This window comes from Perna viridis, chromosome 12 (assembly GCF_037379345.1).
Source record: "Perna viridis isolate PV_CMFRI_1.1 ecotype Kerala chromosome 12, ASM3737934v1, whole genome shotgun sequence".
Classification (NCBI taxonomy): Eukaryota; Metazoa; Mollusca; class Bivalvia; order Mytilida; family Mytilidae; genus Perna; species Perna viridis.
In genome coordinates, this window is record NC_142456.1 from 16,305,584 (window position 1) to 16,325,785 (window position 20,202).

At 33.1% G+C, this 20,202-nt stretch overlaps 2 protein-coding genes across 2 annotated transcripts; one reads left to right on the forward strand and one right to left on the reverse strand.

Moving 5' to 3' along the window:
- The first annotated feature begins 453 nt into the window (after positions 1-453).
- Positions 454-11,592, forward strand: LOC148601454 (O-acyltransferase like protein-like). Its single transcript, XM_088556389.1, has 15 exons — positions 454-1,585; positions 2,166-2,368; positions 2,609-2,702; positions 3,027-3,123; positions 3,930-4,456; positions 4,650-4,835; positions 6,313-6,406; positions 6,813-6,926; positions 7,618-7,783; positions 8,294-8,373; positions 8,774-8,872; positions 9,165-9,294; positions 9,908-10,100; positions 10,324-10,466; positions 11,104-11,592. The coding sequence occupies exons 1-15, from the start codon at positions 454-456 to the stop codon at positions 11,215-11,217; spliced, it is 3,372 nt and encodes a 1,123-aa protein (XP_088412515.1). The 3' UTR covers positions 11,218-11,592.
- Positions 11,593-12,427: 835 nt separating this feature from the next.
- Positions 12,428-20,148, reverse strand: LOC148601455 (type-1 angiotensin II receptor-associated protein-like). The gene is made up of 7 exons (XM_088556595.1): positions 19,997-20,148; positions 17,647-17,681; positions 16,254-16,365; positions 14,802-14,901; positions 14,199-14,232; positions 13,298-13,410; positions 12,428-12,709 (listed from the first exon to the last, which is right to left on the reverse strand). The coding sequence occupies exons 1-7, from the start codon at positions 20,021-20,023 to the stop codon at positions 12,651-12,653; spliced, it is 480 nt and encodes a 159-aa protein (XP_088412721.1). The 5' UTR covers positions 20,024-20,148; the 3' UTR covers positions 12,428-12,650.
- Positions 20,149-20,202: the final 54 nt, after the last annotated feature.

Here is a 20,202-nt window from a genome sequence, read left to right on the forward strand (position 1 = left end):
TTTTTGGATAAATTCTGACCATGAAAATCGTCAAAAATCATCAAAAGAACAACAGAAGTATAAATATTGATAATACTAAACAGAAAATACCAAACTTAGCTATTTTTAACTAAAACATTAATACTCTAGGGGTTTTGACATTGAAAATATATGTCAATTTAAGGCTTAGACGCTTAAACAATTGAGTCACAAAAATCTTCGCTTTTTGACCAAGTGGGGTACAAATATAGGCCTATACTGAAAAAGAATCCGAAAATATTCTTTGGCGACAAATTCATTCGGTAATGGAAGGTATAACGGTACCTACAAATCACCATGAAGCTGATGAGTGGGGTGCACGGTGGACCCTTCAAGCCCATGGACTATTTTTATAGAAGGTTCTAATCAATGTATCTTTTATTTTGCAGAATATTGAATGAATAATGAAATAAAATCTTATTAGGACCGCTAAGCATGGTTCCGACGAAAGCGTTGATGTGCTTGATTGTATGTGCTATTGTTTCCAACAGGTTTATGGAAACAATAGCAGCAACACAAGCAACAAGTAGCGAAAACAGAAAAGCAATGTTCATTTCGGAAATGTTGATGAAGCATCCACATTTAGCAGATCAGATCTGGGATATTGGTTTTACTGTAATGTTAAACAGTATTGGCCATAACCACCAAGATAAAAACACAACAAAGATGTTTATGGATTATGCACTTGATAACTTGCCCCGTCTTTTGAAGAATAAAGACTTTAAAAACATGGTAACGGACGTTTCGACGGAGTTCATTGCCGCTTACAATCGTGCTCAGATATCAGGCAACATAATATTAGATGTAAACAATAGTGGCGTTGGTACAGACAAAATGTCACATAAAGACGTAATGAATGTACTAAAACATTTGAATGTATCAAGTTTAGTACAAAAAGCATTGAAAAATGGGAAACCAGTAATTGACGCAATATTATCCGCCGATTCGACCCCATTTTTACCTATCATTAATGAAGGCATTAAAATGCTTCCGGCGTTTTGGAACAGTCAACCATTTCAAAGGGTTAAAGGTGCTGTACTTAAAGAGCTTGTCGTCGGATACCTGTCGGCGTCACGAGATATGAGTATGATGAACATTGGAGGTTCGCAGAACACCACAGCATTGATAATCAACATCCTAAAGCACACAAACATGCCAAGACTTATGACAGAAATCTTACAAGCTGTGAAGCCATTAATCGACATGGTAACTGGAAAGGACTCCACCGAAATGTTGACTGGAATTGGGTTTCTTGCAAAAGTTTATCCGAAACTAACAGCAAGCAATCTCTACCAAAATGTCAAAAAAGTGACAATGAAGCATTTTTGGGAAACATTTCACAGATTAAACCTAACCAAAAACGATTTGAAGACAAACACGAATAATGTAATTCAAAACGTTATTTCAAATACAAGTAAATTGACAATTCTACAAGATGTACTTCGTGGAAATAACGCAAGAAATATAATGCCTAAACCAGCAGGCAGCAGTATTAATGGTAAATGCTACAGCAACACGATGGACGCCTTAGATTCACTTGTCAACATGGCACCTTGGGCAATAAAGAGTAAGTTGGTTTTTTATGCATTCCATTCATGTCGGAATGTAATAGGGGTTAACATGCCCTTGTCATCGATATTCTTAAACAAAATTACCAAAATCTGTGAAGTACATAACTTAAATACTACAAATTATAATTACATGCCATCATTTATACTAGTACAGTGAAAGTACTTATATTCTTCGGTATCAATTTTCCTAGTTAAAAGGAAAACACAACTACGTGGGTTCTTGAATTCATGGTTTTGATGATCCTGTCATACAATTTAGTAAATAATCCATTTTTGTTGGGAATCAAATTTCATGGTTTACCTTACCTTCGCAGTCCACGAAAATTGGTGTCCCACTAACAATAGGATTTTCCCAGTATATGAAAATCATGCGTAATGGCATGGTCGTATGTATAAATTGGCCTACCCCCCACCATAAAAAATTTCTCACCTTATATATTGAATGGCAATATATTTTTATCTTCATATGAATTTGATAACAATGCTGCTTATGAGAGGTTACTTCTGTACAACTCGTGTGCAGCATACTAAAATGTGCACTATTGATATGAGTGGTATTTTTTTTTTAATTTACAGTGTTTGATTCTCTTGGGAAGTTGAGTGAAGGTATTTTACGTGGTCACTTAAACATGGTAGGACAGTATGATGAGTGTATGGGCGTACAAGCTTATATACCAAAGGGTACGTTTCTAGGCAACAGGACAACAGAAACGTCAACAACGTTTGGAACAAGATTTTGTAGATTGACGGTGAAAATTCCTGAAAGGATAGTAAACTTGGTAAGAAAAACATTTCTTTCAGTAATAATTGAGGAAGTCGTGTTTTTACTAAAATGAAATAATATATTCTTTTGGTATGTAAATTGTTGTGTTTGATTCATTTCAGTGTAAATCTAATTTTTTTCTCATTTGTCACGTTAAAACTGAAATAAGGCACTGTTTATAATTTATTAACATACATCCCATTCCTAGACGCTTATTCCTTATATGTTCCTTGAAAATAAAGACTTACTATTTCAGGATACCAAAGGTAGTCTCAATCTACGGTTGGTGTGGGGTATTTGTGTTCCTGATAGTTGTTACTCTGAAGATGTTGAGCAATTACTTAAAATGAGTAAGTTTTGTAAGTGATTTTTAGAAAATTATGAAGACAATTTGTTTATAGTTTTTTTTACAGTTTTTTTCCTGAATAAATTTGAGTAATTTTTTTTTGATAAACCGAATTCAGTCGTTTTTTTTTTTACTTTACAAGTGCAGTTGTAAAATTTACTAGTATGTAAAATGCTAATACATTTGTTATATATTTGTTAAGGAGCTTTTTTCTAAAACTATTAAGCAGATGTTTTATTTAAGTTAAAATCAAGGGAAAATAATCCAAAGTTGCCAAAATTACCGGAACGATTACACCAATTATGTAACATTTGACCGTTTGTTATAGAGATGTCTAAAAAGTTGGCTCCTGTGTTGGAGGATATGTTTGTTAACTGTTCAGAAGAACTGTCCATGTTGGATGATCCTTCTGCTATCACTGCAATGTGAGTAAAAAGAAATGATATTTCGAGCCATAATAGTTTTGAGTGGATTTAATAGGTTCCGTACTTGGTTTTATCCTTAAAAAAAGATGTGAAAGAAAATTAATCAATGCAAAAGTGTCGAATGGATACAGTACTTAACCATCAATTTTCGATTGCGTTGAACAAAAAAGAACAAGAATCCAAGTAGTTGCACCCAAAGAAAACTCTTCATTCTATTTTAAAAACTATAAAAGTTTTTGTATTTGTTAACACTGTATTTCGTCATTCGGTTGATTCAACCGCCCCAAGGATCTCGATTTATTGTTATGTCCTTACATATAATTTACCCTACCGGTGCACCTGGTCCATGCTCCCAGTGGAGTCCGAGTTGCTCATTTACTTTTGTTACTTTGTATGTATGATTTTAGTTACTTTATGTTCTTTGCTGTGTGTGAAAATTCATGCACATTGAAACCTATGTAACCCGCATCCCTTTTGGACTTTGAATTGGTTTGATTTAGACAGATATTTAGTTTCCCGAGTTTCAAAATAAATTTAACTTAATGTAAAAGCACTTTAATAAAAAAAATTAGATAGGTTTTCAGATTATTGAAGGTTCCTTTCAATTGTTTTATATGATTGCTATTTTAGAATTTAACAACCGTTGTTGAGAGGCGTTTCGAAGTTCTCGGATAGTTTTAAAATCAAATGCTGCTGTCAATCAGCGGCATCTGGAAACAATTTAGATTTTAGACCTTGGTAATGAAATTGAAGCTGTCTTAAGAAATGAAAGGTACTTTTAAATGGTTTGCAATATTTATTTTCAGAGTGATATTATTTGTGTTCGTTATGTTGCTCTTGACTGGATCAACCATAGAATTCATTTGGTCGCATAGAAAAATATGGCACAAATCATACTATCTTGGAAAGGAGACAAACAAAAGTCCATCCGGAAATGTCAACAATGCTTTTACGGTGGAAGAAGCTGTCCCACACAAGATGGTAGATACCAATCAATCAAAGGACACGACGAATGATTCTCAGACGGAGGAAGTAGCTGTTGCAGCACAGGAAAATGGCGTTCCCAGCCTTTCAGAAATTGATACTAATGAGGCAAATGAATACAAATCAGATTGTCAAAAGGATGAGAATGCTAAGAGTGGGGTAAAGCTAAGTACATGTGCAGTAACTGGAACACCAGAAGGGTTCGTTCCATTTGTCGCAGAAACTAATGACAAATATTCGTACCCTGTGCCAGAGTTAAATGATGACAAACACAAATACTGTCAAAGAGGAATTGTTTCTACCATGGAAAAGACTAGTTCGCAACGGAAAGATGGTAAAGATGAAGCTTGTATATTTTTCCTCTTCCATATTGAATTTTGTATACATGTTTTTGTATTAATCATTTAAATTGTTAATTACATTACGACGAGGGAAATTCGTTATAAGCTTAACGCATAACTTTTAAAAATAAACTTAAAAACTGTTATATCAGTGTAGCAATAAATGAAAAAGTATATGTTTGTTCTCTTTTCGTCTTCTAGGGTTGCTGGTTAAAATCATAACAGCGTTTGCTGTCCAGAAAAATGCCAAAAAGTTACTCGCTGGCAAAGTCAGTGAAGATGCCATCAAATGTCTTAATGGAATAAGAGTCTTCAGTATATCTTGGATTATTATTGGCCACACTGTTAATTATGGAATTGCAAGCCTACCTGGAATATGGACGATAGGTAATGATTTTATATTTGACTTGGCATAGATTTATCAAAATATCGCGAATGAAAAGTTAACTGCAGATAATGACGTCACCGTGCTATTTCCTATTATGACGTCACTACTTGCGATCAGTTTTGCCTGTTTTTTTTTTAATTTTTGTTTTGTGTAATCAATTAAAGTATTTGAAAATGTCTTTCGTAGTATTTCAATAATGACTGAATTTAATTATCTGAAAAATATGTATATGATTGGTCGATAGTACTTCCAATGGCAGTTCTAAAAGTTACTTTTTATGAACAATGTTTGCGTTACTACTTTCGTACCATATATAAAGATAATTGGGATGACATTCAGGTCAAATTGTCGACATAAATACACATTAAACATTACATTGATATTATACTTATTGGTTTATAATTGACTTGGTCAGAATCATACAAAAATAAATTCCTATTCAACTATATAATAAAAGAAATGACTTAATCAAATTTATATAACATAACACAATATGATTTGGCAACACAATGCAAGCGGTAAAGATCAGCAAGATGTGTCAGTCTCTTTTTGATATTTTTTTTTTCATTTTCCAAGTAATTAAATCATACCGTTTTAATACTTTTGTTGCTGTTTATTTTTATTTTATTTATTTATTTATTTTATTTTATTTTATTTATTTATTTATTTATTTATTTATTTATTCTTTTTTTTTTTTTTTGGGGGGGGGTCGTTTTGTTTTTACTTGTCAAACAACCGAATTACTACCGTTATTGATCGTTTTAAATTCTAGATTACTTTAATTTCAGTTATAGATCAAAGTGCATCCTGTAAAAAGAACATTATAACGATTTATCTTTTTTTTTATTATCGCTATGACCTTGGTTCCCTTGATTACTCTATCATATAGATGACAGTAGTTCATCCAATGTTCCATATGTAAACAAAAAAAACTTCAATAACCCACACTGTCTAACAAATTTTGTAATTTCACTTTTGGGGAGTTTCTCCCGCAAAACCGTCACAACCCGAATATCAAACCACCGATCACAAAATTTCCTTTTCTGTTTAAAATAGTAATAAAATAAAGAGAACATCTATATAATTACATGATTGCTATGGGGAAATAATATTGCTATACAATAAATGGGTAAATTTATTGGTTATCGAGATAACCCAAATATAATTAATCGTACCAAGAACGCTTGAAGATTTAACTCATTCGAGGAACACGTTCCGCAGTATCGTTAAATCTAGACGTATGATTATATTTTTGTCATTCACTTTTTTAATTATCCTATTAATAGTTCTACAATTTTACTATTTATTGCTTTTGATATTATTCTTAATTTGCATTCTTTGTTATTTGTATTTTAATGAAATAATGTCATATTACTTTCCGTTTCTTGTAGAACCCCACATTTAATTATTACTTACTAAATAATAACGGGAACGTTTGTTTCTGCATTTCGACGACTGTTTATTGTTTTTTTGCAGATAATGCAGTACACTTTGAGAAACTGATACAACGCTTCACGTTTCAGGCAATGATTGGCGCCCCATTAGCTGTTGATTCTTTTTATATGATGAGGTAAGAAAATATTTAAAATCCCAAACCCATACTTGTTTGTGTTTTGGTAGGGTTACCTAACTCATTTTTATTTTTTCTGCAAAGTACAATTTTCAGCAACTCATGCGCAAAAAAATAGCAACAACTATTTGTACGTTGTTTCTGTTATCTAATTGTAAAAATTATAAATAGGTCTGAAGTATAGTTATCTCCTCTTGATTCTGATTTCTGCCTTACATTAAAAACAGCATTACAACGTTTTTGCTCAGCTCTATTTTAGAAAATTTAAGCAAAATATGATATTCTTAATATATATGACCCTGCTTTTGTGGTCTTTAAACTTTTGAGTATATAATGTCAATTATTGTGATGGTGCTTCAATTAATGTTATGATGAATATAAATATGTTTTTATTTTAATTATGCAGTGGAATGTTGGTTATTTATCTGCAAATGGACCACGTGAAGAGACTCTATAAAAATAGAAACTGTATAAAAATTACAGATTATATTTCAAAATATATTCTTCATCGATTTTGGCGGTAAGATTTTTCTACGTTTGGTTATTTTTGCGACTCTATTTGACATTTTGCAAGGGTATAAATGTTTTTTAAGTTGTTCTTCCATATATTGATGTTTGGAAACGTCTACAAATAGAGACGGTATTCGTACCATACAAAATCTAGTGTCAGAATCTATTGAATAGAAACATTTGCAATACTGACAGTTACTTCAGAATAAGTCACTGTAAGAATCATCAAGGGAACAAAGGTTTTAGCGGTAATCAAAAGAATGTAATCCAGGGACAAAGACCAGACATGGAAAACAGACATACACAACAAAGAACATAAAGTAACTAACATCATACATACACAGTAACAAAAGCAAATGAGCAACTCGGACTCCACTAAAAACAGGGAGCATTGACCAGGTGCACCGGTAGGATTAGATAGTTAAGAAAACAAACATATAGCACTATGGATTTTCATTCGTTGATATTTATATTTGATTAGTGTCTATGAACAATTAATTGATTAATTAAACATTTTGGGTGAGAAAACCATATATATAATTTACGTGGAATATTCATCAAATCTCATATTTCCCATCCAATTAAACTATAGGTATTTATGACAAACAACAAAGAATGATCACATTAAGAATTTGTGAAAATTTACTTTTGCAAATTGAGATGATTGCACTGTAATATTCATTATTTCCCGTTTGTTGTAGACTAACTCCACTAAACATGATGGTGGTAATGATACTTGCTTGTCTTATGAAGTACCTTGGTGATGGACCTTTGTGGCCAGATGTGATTCCAGCAGCGGAGAATTGTAAAACAAATTGGTGGAGTAACCTATTATATATCAACAACTTCCTCCCTACAGAAAGCCAGGTTAGTATATCATTCACTTTCCCTTCTAAGTCATTAACGGATGAACTATTTTGTTTTAAATATAAACTAATGACATGAATATTGTGGAAGATTGCTTTTATCTAGCAAGCTTGCTCATCGAATAAACCTTTATTGTACAGTAATGGTTGAAATTCCGTTTTGGTTTCGATAAGGTCATAACTTTATTTGCATTAATTGAATATGTACGTGTACGGCAAGCTGACCTTTGGTTCCTTCTTTGTGGACTAAATCGTGACAATTATGGTAAAATACAGCACAAAATGGTATGGACTTCAGTATAGTCGGGTTCCTAAATAGATTTTATTCACAGAGACCTTAATTTTACTCTTTTGGTAATGTTAACTTTTTCGCGCACATAAAGGCTATTTATATTTTAGCTGGGAGGTTTTGTACAGGCAAAGAAGGAAATATATGTCGATATAGGATTTGAGTACATTTAATTTTATTACTTTATTCAAATAACGGAACCCGACAAATTGTTTATTTCAGTGTTTGACATGGGGATGGTTCCTGTCCAATGATATGCAGTTTTACTTGCTGACCTTGTTATTTCTTCCAATATTAGCTTTGTAAGTAGTCATGTGATGTGATGCTTGTACTATGTGTACAGTACTGCATTCGCTTTGTAACGTTTTTTTCTATGCAAATATCTCTTTTTCACTGTCGCTCTCTAATTATATCAACTCTTAGATATTTACCCTTGTATTGTTCTGACATTAAATATCCTTTATTGACCATGTATACTGCTTTCCCTATCCAACATTTTAAATAATTACTCATTTTTGAAATTTCTTTTACATCACAGCAGCAGAATTTATTTCAATAATGAAAAAGAAAAGTCGTTTGCTTATTTCTGGCAAAAAGATCTTAATGCTTTAGAAGAAACGATTGCATCAATATTGTCTCTTAAATCATAACCTACACCATGCTTCAACTGTCTTTATTTTCAACTGTATTTTATTCATTTAGATCTTGGAAAATTGGAATCGGAGCTATATCAGTGCTGATGTTATCTGGAATAGTATCGGCAGCATATTCAGAACATGTTTACGGAGGGGACCTTATGCAGTAAGTTTTGAATTTACATGAACAGGTCTATTCTTTATATTCTGATTGATTTTTTTTAATTCGAGTGGTTATTGTTTTTACTGCACAGTCGAATATACTACTAAGCATTTGGTTTCATGTGAGTATATCTCAAAAGTACAATTTCTGCCAAATGAAACACCTATTATACTTTTTATATTGAATATTAAGAGCAAAACCAGTTTAATAGGTATATATAGGAACAACTATTTTTGAGCCAGGTAAGTCCATGTGGATCTTACGTAACAGTAAAATGTTTACTTCATTTTTACAGCTCAAAAGGAGATCACCATTCGTATTGGTCACACGTGTACACGCCTCCGTGGTGCAGAGTATCAACTTACTGTGTTGGAATGCTTCTAGGTGTTATTATGGCTGTGCGACCAAAGAGAAGACTTCATTGGGTATGTAGCTTACTCCATTTACTAGCAATGTAAGCAAAGGCGCTAACAGACATTCAGAATGAAAGGGGTTTCCTGGTTAAATTGGTCATAATTTTATATCATGAAAGGGTTCGATACACTGGAAATCCCCAACCCATTTAGGTCCTCCAATGAAGCGGGTAGTTATAATACATGGGAAAAGATATTGCAGCGACGGTGCTCATGTTATATCAAGTGATGGAAGATACCGTACCAAGTACAATTGTCGACAGATTCATGTTCATGTCAGCATCGGTCAGTTAAAGACAAAGTCATACCTCATTTTGTACATATAGATTAAGAAATTTTGTGCTTAATTCTTTGGAGAGAAATTATATATGAAAGTTTTAGTACAAACAAATAGTATCGTGTCCTGCAATCAATTTTCTATTTTTGCAACCAACTGTTAAGGTTTTTGTTTTCTTGATACTCAGATTAACAAAACCTTTTGTTTAACTAAGCTGGTGTCTTCAAGTAAGTGTTACCATACGAACACAGTTTTGTTTATTTATAAATATGTACAGAACTGACTTTTTTACATAATTAGTTCTGCAACACATTTCATTTTATTTTAATTCTTAACTTAATTTTATAGATACAAACATTAATCGGTTGGACATTTGCCACAGGGACTGCCCTTTTTCTTGTCTACATACCATATACAGAAAACAAAGAAGGGGGAACTAGGTGGTCAGTAGATGTAAAAGCTGCATATGAGGCAATAGGAAGACCACTATGGGCAATATGTGTTGCCTGGGTAGTGTTTGCCTGCCACAATGGTTGCGGTGGTAAGTTTGGACTAAATAAATACTATTACCTTGTAATTTTATCATTTTAAATTTACTCCACGTGTTACATGTTCTTTTGATGTTAACCACTCCTTCGACTTTAGGATTAACTTTGTCAACATAAACGTTGGACGACAATACTACGGTAATTCGGTGACCAATTACATGGGTAAAAATCACAAAATACTTGATTATGTGTTTTTTTTTTATGTTTTTGTTTCAGGAATAGTAAACACTATCTTATCATGGAAAGGGTTCGTCCCATTTTCACGATTGTCCTACGCTGCTTACCTGATACACCCTATAGTAATGATGACCTTTGTGTACTCAAAACGAACGCTGTTCTATGTAAATGACTTTGAAGCCGTAAGTTTGTTTTGGTTATCAATATGCGTTTGATTTCATTGTTAAACTCTATATTTTTTATCAGTTAATAAAACTATCATTTAATATAAAAAATTGGAAATAATAATAAAATGCGATTGTTAGTTCTTTTTGACTACTCTCTTGCATCAAGCAATAAAAAACATTTCTCAGCTAGGCCTAAATTGAAATTATGTTTGGCCTTTCCCTATCTCCTCGGAAAAAAATGGACCTACCCCGAAAAACCTATTCTTATCTTTCTGCGTTCTTTCTTATTCCTGATAAAAACATTTATCACCTATTCTGATTTTCGTAAATCCAAATTTGTGATTCTGAATCCTATCAAAAATACAATTCAATCTGCCCACCAACAGTGAACATCAAGAATAAGGAAGGGATAGACAAACATATTTTTTATTTCGACCTGAGAAATAAAACTGAATTAAGCATTCATGTTTTGCCTGTCACACAAGAAAAACATTGTTTGTATATATTCCGGTATTACAAGATTCTTCCGCTTTGATTATTTCGTACTTTTTGTTTATACTTTCGTATTTATTTCGTATTTTCTTGTGTATTGTTCCGTATTTTTTGTGTATTATTTGCTTACGGGTTTCTTTTATCATACTTGTATTTTTAGGTATATCTGGTCATTGGGCATACGGTTGTTACGTTTGGAATATCATTTGCTGCATGTCTGGCTTTCGAATCACCTTTTATGATTCTTGAAAAATTGGTGTTTAAAAGGAGGTAAATAAGCCGTCTATGGCGCTCTGACAACCATGTGCTGCCACTTGGAAGATTAAAGACACTTTTCAGAGGATTTCTTGCAGGTGTTGTTAAACACTGAGTTGGTAGTGGTCTCCATACGACGTTGCCTCATCATTATTATAGTTTTGTTATTCTACCATTTTTTGTGTCCGTTTTAATGGAAACTATCAGAACATATCAGGTTTTGAAAATGAATTTGCGAGGTGTTTATATCCACTAATTCAAATATCTATGTTCACATTGTGCATGTGATATCTATGATTGCTCTGAAATGTTGTACTTCTTGTTAACGATAAATGTCGAAAGACATGATGAGTATTATCATGTACGAAGAAAAATCGATGAAATAAATTATATAATCCAGTCGAATTTCGTCTTATTTAAGAATCTAAGGAGGTAGACCTAGGGATAGGAACATAACTCTTACAATTCATTGGAACCTTTGTATAAAGCATTTTACATCAATCTCATCTAAGCATCAAAGTGACTTGAATTTTTTTCATTCTATTTCAAACGAAAGCTTGATAGGCTTTCATAAAATTAGATATGATGCAAACACATTACTAATTTCAAGAGTTATGTCCCTTACCCCAGGTCTACCTACTTAATTCGTTATTTACATTAGTTGTCCGTCGATTAAACTAAACCATTGGTGTACGTACTATCAATATTGGAGTCAGAATCTGCTGCCCTTTTCACAAAAAATCGTAAGAGCAAAATTATTCGTAAGTTGTGACGTCATAATACTTAACTCTATTTTGACATCATAACTTACGACTAATTTTACACTTACGATGTTTTGTGAAAAGGACCGCTGCTATCACATCTCAAGCCATACAAGATCAAACATTTTTGTAAGTTGACCTCAAATGACTTCATTGCTATTAGATATATTTCAGTCACTGCATTATCGCATGACGCGCGGTACAGACACGATATATGACATATGTATAACTACTGTTCTATCAGTTTCAGATCTTTTTTTGAGATAATGCAATCAAATACACTGTTTTTGACTCAGGTTGAAATGTTTGATGCATATCAATCTTATGCAAATTTTACAATTTCAATCGAAAACAGAAATAAAACAAGAAGCCGTAGCAAGTACCCGGAATATGTATTTGTGTTTTGTGTGAGTTTCTCTATGTTTCCGGATACTAAATGATAATTCATATTGGCAAACAATTTAAACATTTTTCTAGTACATTTTGTTTGGCTTTTTAATCTAATCAGAAAAATGATGGTACAGCTAAAAAGTTCCTTAATTAGGCAATTATACTGCCATACCTACAAGTCACTTTAAGCAATATTCCACAGAATGCCGTTTTTATGTATCATTTTGTAAGAGAAGAAACACATATGATAAGCTTTTGAGTGTTAATAAAAGATATGATGAAACTATAATTTCATTTGCATTCAACGTTCATTGGTCGGTTGGTTGAACGCTTCGTAACCGGAACTGTTATCAGACGAGCCTGAAAATGATACAGACGTATAGTGACATTATAGAATTTTAAACAATTCACGTTGAAGGGGTAACATGCAGTTATTCAAAACAAAACACCAAACCGAACCCGTAGGAAAAAAACAGTAATAAACAAAAAGAAAAGAAATGAAAAAAACCTGCCTGAAATTGTTACTATAAAAAATAGCGACAGAAAAAACTAATTTTAAGTACTAGCAAATGACAATAAACTCTCTCCGCTCGCAAAATATAAAAATGCAAACAAAGTTTATTTGTACCGTTTGCTAAACTAAAAAATCGCTCAATAGAATTTTCTTAATATATAATGCCGTTGTACGTCTGCTAAACACTTTGGTTCCGATTTGGGAATTTTCCATAGCATAACACGAATTCGTCATTGATTAAGAGGAAGTAAAGAGGTGGAAAATCAACCCCAGAATTACTAGTAGATAGCCAAGATGTAGAATGGCGGAATATTTTCTTAAATGTTTTGCGGAGCTTAATGAGGTACTTGGTCCAACGAACAATGAACTAATTCTGGATATGCGAACAAATATTTTTTTTTCTGGCCTGAACAGTAAAAGATAAAAACACTAACCAAAACCTGGTATGTTGAACGGGATATTGAGCGGATCACCTTGACGCTCCTTCCAAACCATCAGTATCAGGAAAGTGGAAACTGGTTTTAGAATCAGGTTCAGAATACACATTCTATTTCATGATGAAGGAGTAAACGATTGAATTAGCAAATTAAGATTAATCGAATAACTGTATCTATGTAGCAACCTTGTAAGACATATTTATTTATTATTAAATCCCCTTTTAAACTAGATAAAGTTAATTCTATGTACAATCAGGCATACTGAGAAAGGTACCAATTTTCGTGGTTTTCGTGGGTTTTGTAAACCACGAAATTTGGTTCCCAACAAAAAGAAACTTTTCCATTAGTTTTTTTTTGATAGAGTTCCAAATCCACGAATTCAACCATTCATGAACTGACATTTTTTCCCTAAACCACGAAAATTGGTACCCAAGAATTAGAGTACCTTCACAGCATAAATTTCGAGCATTCATTTTAAAACCGCAGCCGTTCTGACACAATAATTTAGTTCATTCTTGTAGTATTTTCCAAATTGTTCTATGTGTGCCAATTCCTTTACATTTTTCAAAATCAAACTCAAAATATTTGGTTAAATAAATTAATTTTACATAGACACTTATCTACAATAAATATTACTGAATGAAAATTCAGTGCTATGTGATTGTTTCCTTGAGTTTCTTACCCTATCGACGCACCTGGTCCATGCTCCCAGTTTATAGTGGAGTCCGAGTTGGTCATTTACTTTTGTTACTCTGTTATTTTGGTTATTTTATGCTCTAAGTTGTGTGTGTCTGTTTTCCATATTTGGAGAATGATTGATGTATAGTAATGTTGTGAGTTCTCATAACTGACTGTATGTTTTTGAAATTAACAAAAAATAAACATGATTAAAGGATACCCAAGGCTAAATCTGTATCTGTTTTTCACACTTGCTGAAAAAGACATACTTCTTATTTCAACTCTGATTATTCAGCAAAGTGACACAGTACACCTTTTTATTTGTGTTGTAACATGCATGAACATAAAAACAATTAGTTTTGGGATATTTAACGGATTTTTCTGGTGTGGTCGCATATCGATATGATGATGTGTCCATCTCTTGTTCAAACAGTTGTTTTCTTTCCCTAGCAAAGTTCCGGAAATTACAGTTTATAAGGTAGCTGCATGTATTTTAAAAAGCTGGGAGGACCCGCTATCGTTTTTATCATACCCATTTTCGGAATTTCTCGGGTTTTTTCCTGCTTGTTTAATAGACATCTCTTTGATTTTATTTAAGATATTGAAATTTGGACAATTGGTTGGTGGTAGATTGATTACATGAAGCTGTGAAAAATTGTATCACCGTCTTTTTTAAGTTATCTTCTGAATATAGCTGAAATATTGCTGCTCGGACGTTCAACCCCAACAATCAATCATTTTTTAAGTTATCTATATTGGTATTTTTCATTAATTACTTAGTATTATTATTATATTAATAACCCCGTTTTACAAACCAACCTACCAGGTATACCATCAATTTCAATCCTGTCATTTGCAATAGGTTGATAAATACCGAGAAATATCATATCTTGAATTATGGTAAAGATGTGTAGAACTAAGAACTGAATGAAGAAAACATAGTTAAAAGCTACATATGTAGTTTAAATATTCATGAAATAACTATGATATGCTACTACTATTGAGGCTTTTCGGCCGTTTTTTGTTTTTGTTTTTGTTTTTTTGTTTTGTTTTGTTTTGGGTTTTTTTGGTTTGTTTAATTTTGTTGTTTGTATGTTTTTGTAATGTTTGTTTTATTACCATTTTCTAGAAGTGTGTCTGAAGAAAACATTTTCTGATTAACAAAGCATAATAATATCGATGATCTGATTACTTTGAATAGCAAAAATGACAATCTTATATAGTGGTGATCATTTGAATATTCTTTAACATGCCATTTATTTCATCATCTTAAAGCAAATTTGATTACCAAATGAAAACATTTTCCTTATTACAAATGCACATATTCAGCAACGCAATTGGTTATTATGTTATTATTATGACTTACAATGTGGAGCTTTTTGAGTATTGTACATGATCACATGGTTACATTATTCATTTGACCAACTATGTATACTTTACATGGTCAAATATTTACTGTGTATATCATTAAAACATGGTAATCTCATTGGGCTGATATTTTAAGAGTCCATGAAACGCCTTTCTTTTATTGATCATGTGTATTGCATTTAATGTAACCTAAACGGTGATCGCCAGCATATGCGCTTTGATACAGCTCGATGCAACATGTCAAAAGTATGTTTCATCGGCGTGTGAAATCGTTGACCGGTCGTTGAAAAATCATTTCAAATTCTAATAACATAATTTAATCTTCGGTAACTTTCCCTCGGTCACGCCTAGCAATAGCATTTAACATTCAACACACAGTAAAACCAATCTAATCCGAATTCATTTTGGACTAAAGAATTGCTTCGGTTAAGGCCAGTGTTCGGTTTACACATACAAATATTCAAACAGTATTGAAATTGACATGAAGGGACATCAGACGATGTTTTGTTTACACAGGTACCGGTTTTTCCGGGGTTTGATTTAAGGAGGTAGACCTAGGGTAAGGGACATAACTATTGAAATCAGTGATGTTTGTATCATATTCAATTTCACCAAAGCCTACCAAGCTTTCGTTTGAAGCAGAATGAAATCAGTCCTAGTTACTTTGATGCTTACATGAGATTAATGTAAAATGCTGAATACAAACGTTCTAATGACTTGTAAGAGTGGTATACCTTACCCTAGGCCTACCTTTTTAAGCAGAGCTAGTTTACTGCACAGGACAATGCTATTGTACTTATTTGTTAAAATAAATTGCATAAGTTGCTGTGCTATTTGTTCTTCTATACTTTTACAGGCTGTTCATAAGCGTGCAAACTACAGACACCTGAAGTAAGTTTTAACTTACCATAAAAACTGCGTCTTGTGATTCGCTGTGTATTATGGAAAAGACGCCAACTACCAAAACAAAAAGGTTCATATAAATATAGGCTGTAGGGAGGAATGCAGATGTCGTTGCCCTGAAATACATGAAATTATCAAAAAAAGCGTATTTTTTTTTTAGAAAATTATTAGGCAAAGAATTAGTCCGGCAATAGGAAAGCATCTTGGTACACTCTAATATAAGCGTCCGCTATATAGATAATGTTAACGTCACAATTAAATGGTGACTTATCCGAAAATAAAAAAGGACACCATCAAACCGCCGGAGCCTTCAATATGCATGTATTGAAATAACAACCATTCTCATATATCTAGAAAGAACACCGCGTTTCGTAACAAAGCTATTTGGACCGGTTTATGTTGCCAATAGTTAAAGCCATTAAATTTTCATCGAACCTTATTGGCTAATTGACTGATATGAAATGAAATGTCAGTTCCCAATATGATAATATAAAATAAACGATCTACATCTGTCATAGATTTCTCCAAACTACCGGGCATGACCTCATGGCGAATATCGGGCAAGAAGCAAGAATTGTCCCACCTTCCGCGCGGAACACTTGAATTTACCGCAGTTTTAATGGGATTCGAGTTGCCCATTTATGCGTGTATACTTTTTGATTTATCATTAGTGTAGTGTTGTTTCGATATGTTCCCAGTTTTTCTTATGTCGCATGTGATCTCGCATCGACCCAAGTTATCGTTGACACAACCAAATACGCACGGACATACAGGTTACAGACCACCAATTCAACCAATGAGCATTCGGAACGTACGCAAAAATAGTCCTACGCAGAAATTACCCCTGTTCCTCATAGTGCTGTGAAAAAAGTTCTCATCTCATTTAAAAAATTTAAACAGTTTCTGAAAGGAAAAACATTTCTGTACATTTTATATGTGCATTTTGCTTCTTGTGATGTGAAGCCTAATCTCCATAATGATTTCTAAATATACCCCTATCTTGTGAAAACACTGGGATTTCCCATGCTATTTATAGACACTTCACTTCCGGTGACCAGTACTGCACTGCAAGTCTGCTAACCCCACATGCCATTCAGAGGATTGTGAGCTGACATATGTAGAATCATGCTGATATATAGTCCTCTGCAGGTTAAAGTTAAGGTAAAGTCCAGAGAAGCCATTGAATATTGGTTAATTAGCATAGAAGCCTATGGGAAGTGGAATTAGTGGTTTCTAGCCTACATACTATAAGCGACACGCGGGGTAACAAAAACCGGGAGCGAAGCGAGATCGGATTTCAATTAAACTGATACCTTGGATTTCCTATTTTGTTTCTTTGTTATTTAAAAGTCAACTTAATTGTATTTAACATAGATGTAAAAACAATGTTCACTCACCATACTGTCAAAATGAAATGTAACACAACAGATACCTAAAAAAGAACAAAAGGAAGTCGTCACAGTAACAATAAAATTAATGTAAAAAGGCACTCGAAAAAACAAAAATGACATTAGAGAATGACCAGTTGATTTTCAGGGGCTTGGATATTTTTAAAAATAGATATCTTGACTCGGGTCTATTTGAAAATATATATTTTGATCTTGATAATGGGTGAATTATATAAAAATCGTTTCGTATCATTAAATATGCAACACTACATATTAATTTGATTCGAGGTTCGTGGAAAAATATATTTTAACAGTTTACAAGGTGGAAATAAATATTTTGATCCGAAGAAATCTTCCAAGCCCCAATCCCCTCTAAATATCAAATGCATCCCTTTGTGAATTGGCTGTCACCATGCAAAATGTTTTATCACAGTAGTCTCGACGCCTCTTCTGTATATTATCACACGGAGTGCCTCGGCTAAAATTGGATAATCGAAGATGGCACCTTACTAAAATAATTCATTTTCATCACGTTCGCAACAGAGATAAGAAATACTGATTTTTTATCAATTGAGTAAAAGACAATGTAGCCGTGGTAAATAAATGAATTAACTAATTTTTTCTTAAAATACTGTCCCAAACTAATTAATTGTCTGTAAATAATGCATGATTCAGGAAGGAATAAGAGACGTTTTGTTACATGGTTTGCCTAGTTTTAGTATCATATAGGTTCACAAACAAAACTAGGAAACTATCTTAAATGTTTTGTTGTGAATATTTCCATTTTCCTTCTTCCCTTCCACACCAGTGGCTTGTATTAAGTGAAATCCTCCATTTCAGTCGATATTTGTGTGTCCGTCCAATAGTCCGGCTGTCCATCCCTAGGTGGTTCCCAGATGGTAGTACCGTAGCTTAAAAAAATCCGTACAGTTGTTTCAAGGACTATCAAATGTTGACTTTCGTTTTCCCATTATTGCAGTTTTAACGGTTAGGCCAAATAAAGTTATGCCTCTGTTTCCTGTTACATGTCAGAAAAAATGGGTCGGTAGGACAGGATTTTATTTTATTTCATATACTTTTTTCCCCAAATTTCAAAGAAAAAGAACTTCAAAACATCTTATTAACCACCCGGACTTGTTGGAAACCGAAAATTGATTGCGATCTGTAAAATGTTGGGTCGTTTGGTGGTGTTTTTGTGTTGTTTGTTAACTTGAAAATAAGTCAGTCGGAGGGTCGAGGCATGCGTCGGTCGAGTCACGGAAATTACTTGGCCTTAGGGCGTTTCAAACTTTCTTCCACTTTACGGTTTAAAAAAGATATAGCCGAACAATTCTTCCGTGGTGAGATCTAATGTAGCTTGGTTGTTTTTCTTTGTACCCCATTGGGAGGATTCAAAATCCAGGGCGGGTCTCCTTCATTTTATTGTTATAATTGTGTAAGTTTAACATAAAACCAGGAATACATTTTTTGCAAATACGTAATTTAGTAATGTTCTTTTACGTTCCATATATATGTACATATAGAAAATAACCGAAAAGCTATTTAGATTTATCCTGAAGCATCTGTGACGTATACATTATTTGACTGCTTATATAGGGGAAAATACGATAAAATTGTCCCGCCATTTTTATATAGTGCATTTAAACTAAACTTGATAAATCAATATCTCAAGAACTAAAATTTCACAAACACTTTTGTTATTAATTCTAGGGGCTATAAGGTAAAAAAATGGATAACGCAGTAAAAATCTCTGCGTATCTTTTCTTTGTGTGCCACACCTTATACACAGTTTGTCTGATTCTTAGTGCAGAGAAGTACTTAAAGCAGGTGACTTAAATTCCTAGTTTACACTTTCTACTTTAGAAAAAAAAGCTCCCCCCCCCACCCTCCCCCACCTTTGTAAATATCAAGATCCGACACTGATGCATTTTTGTACTGGTCTGGACATAAATTAACTACAGATCTGTCGTATTTATTTCAGTTTGTCCCTATTTATTCACTCAAATTGTGATATCGAACTTTTAAATCATCTGAGGATCATTTAATCTTGGGAATAATAGATTCGATAGTCGGGTCTATGGGGAAAGGTGGGGCTGATTGGCACAGGGTTTCATTGATATATCTTTCACGCTAATACATTAAAAATACTCAGAAAACATATTTTTAATAAGTAATCAGGAGAATTCGTTATATAGCATAATGTTTTTCACATATTTGCTGAGGAAAAAATGGGTCTAGGGTTAGTGCTTATTGGATCCGCTAATTGTTCATTCAGTTAACTTTATGAAGACCGTGTGTATCCTAAAACAAATACAATAAAAGAAACCAAAAGATGAGTGGGATAATATGTAAAAATTACCTTCAAAAAGCCATTCGAATTTCCCATGTTGTCCTATAAATCGTATTTTACGCTTATATTTTCCAACATAAATAAAATCTACAAAAACCCACGTGATGACAAGGAAGGAGACCGTTTTGTTGAATCATTGTCCGTGTACTTCACATGTTTATACATAATACTTATAGTAAATAGGAAACAAAAACTCGTATATGTCAAGTGGTTAA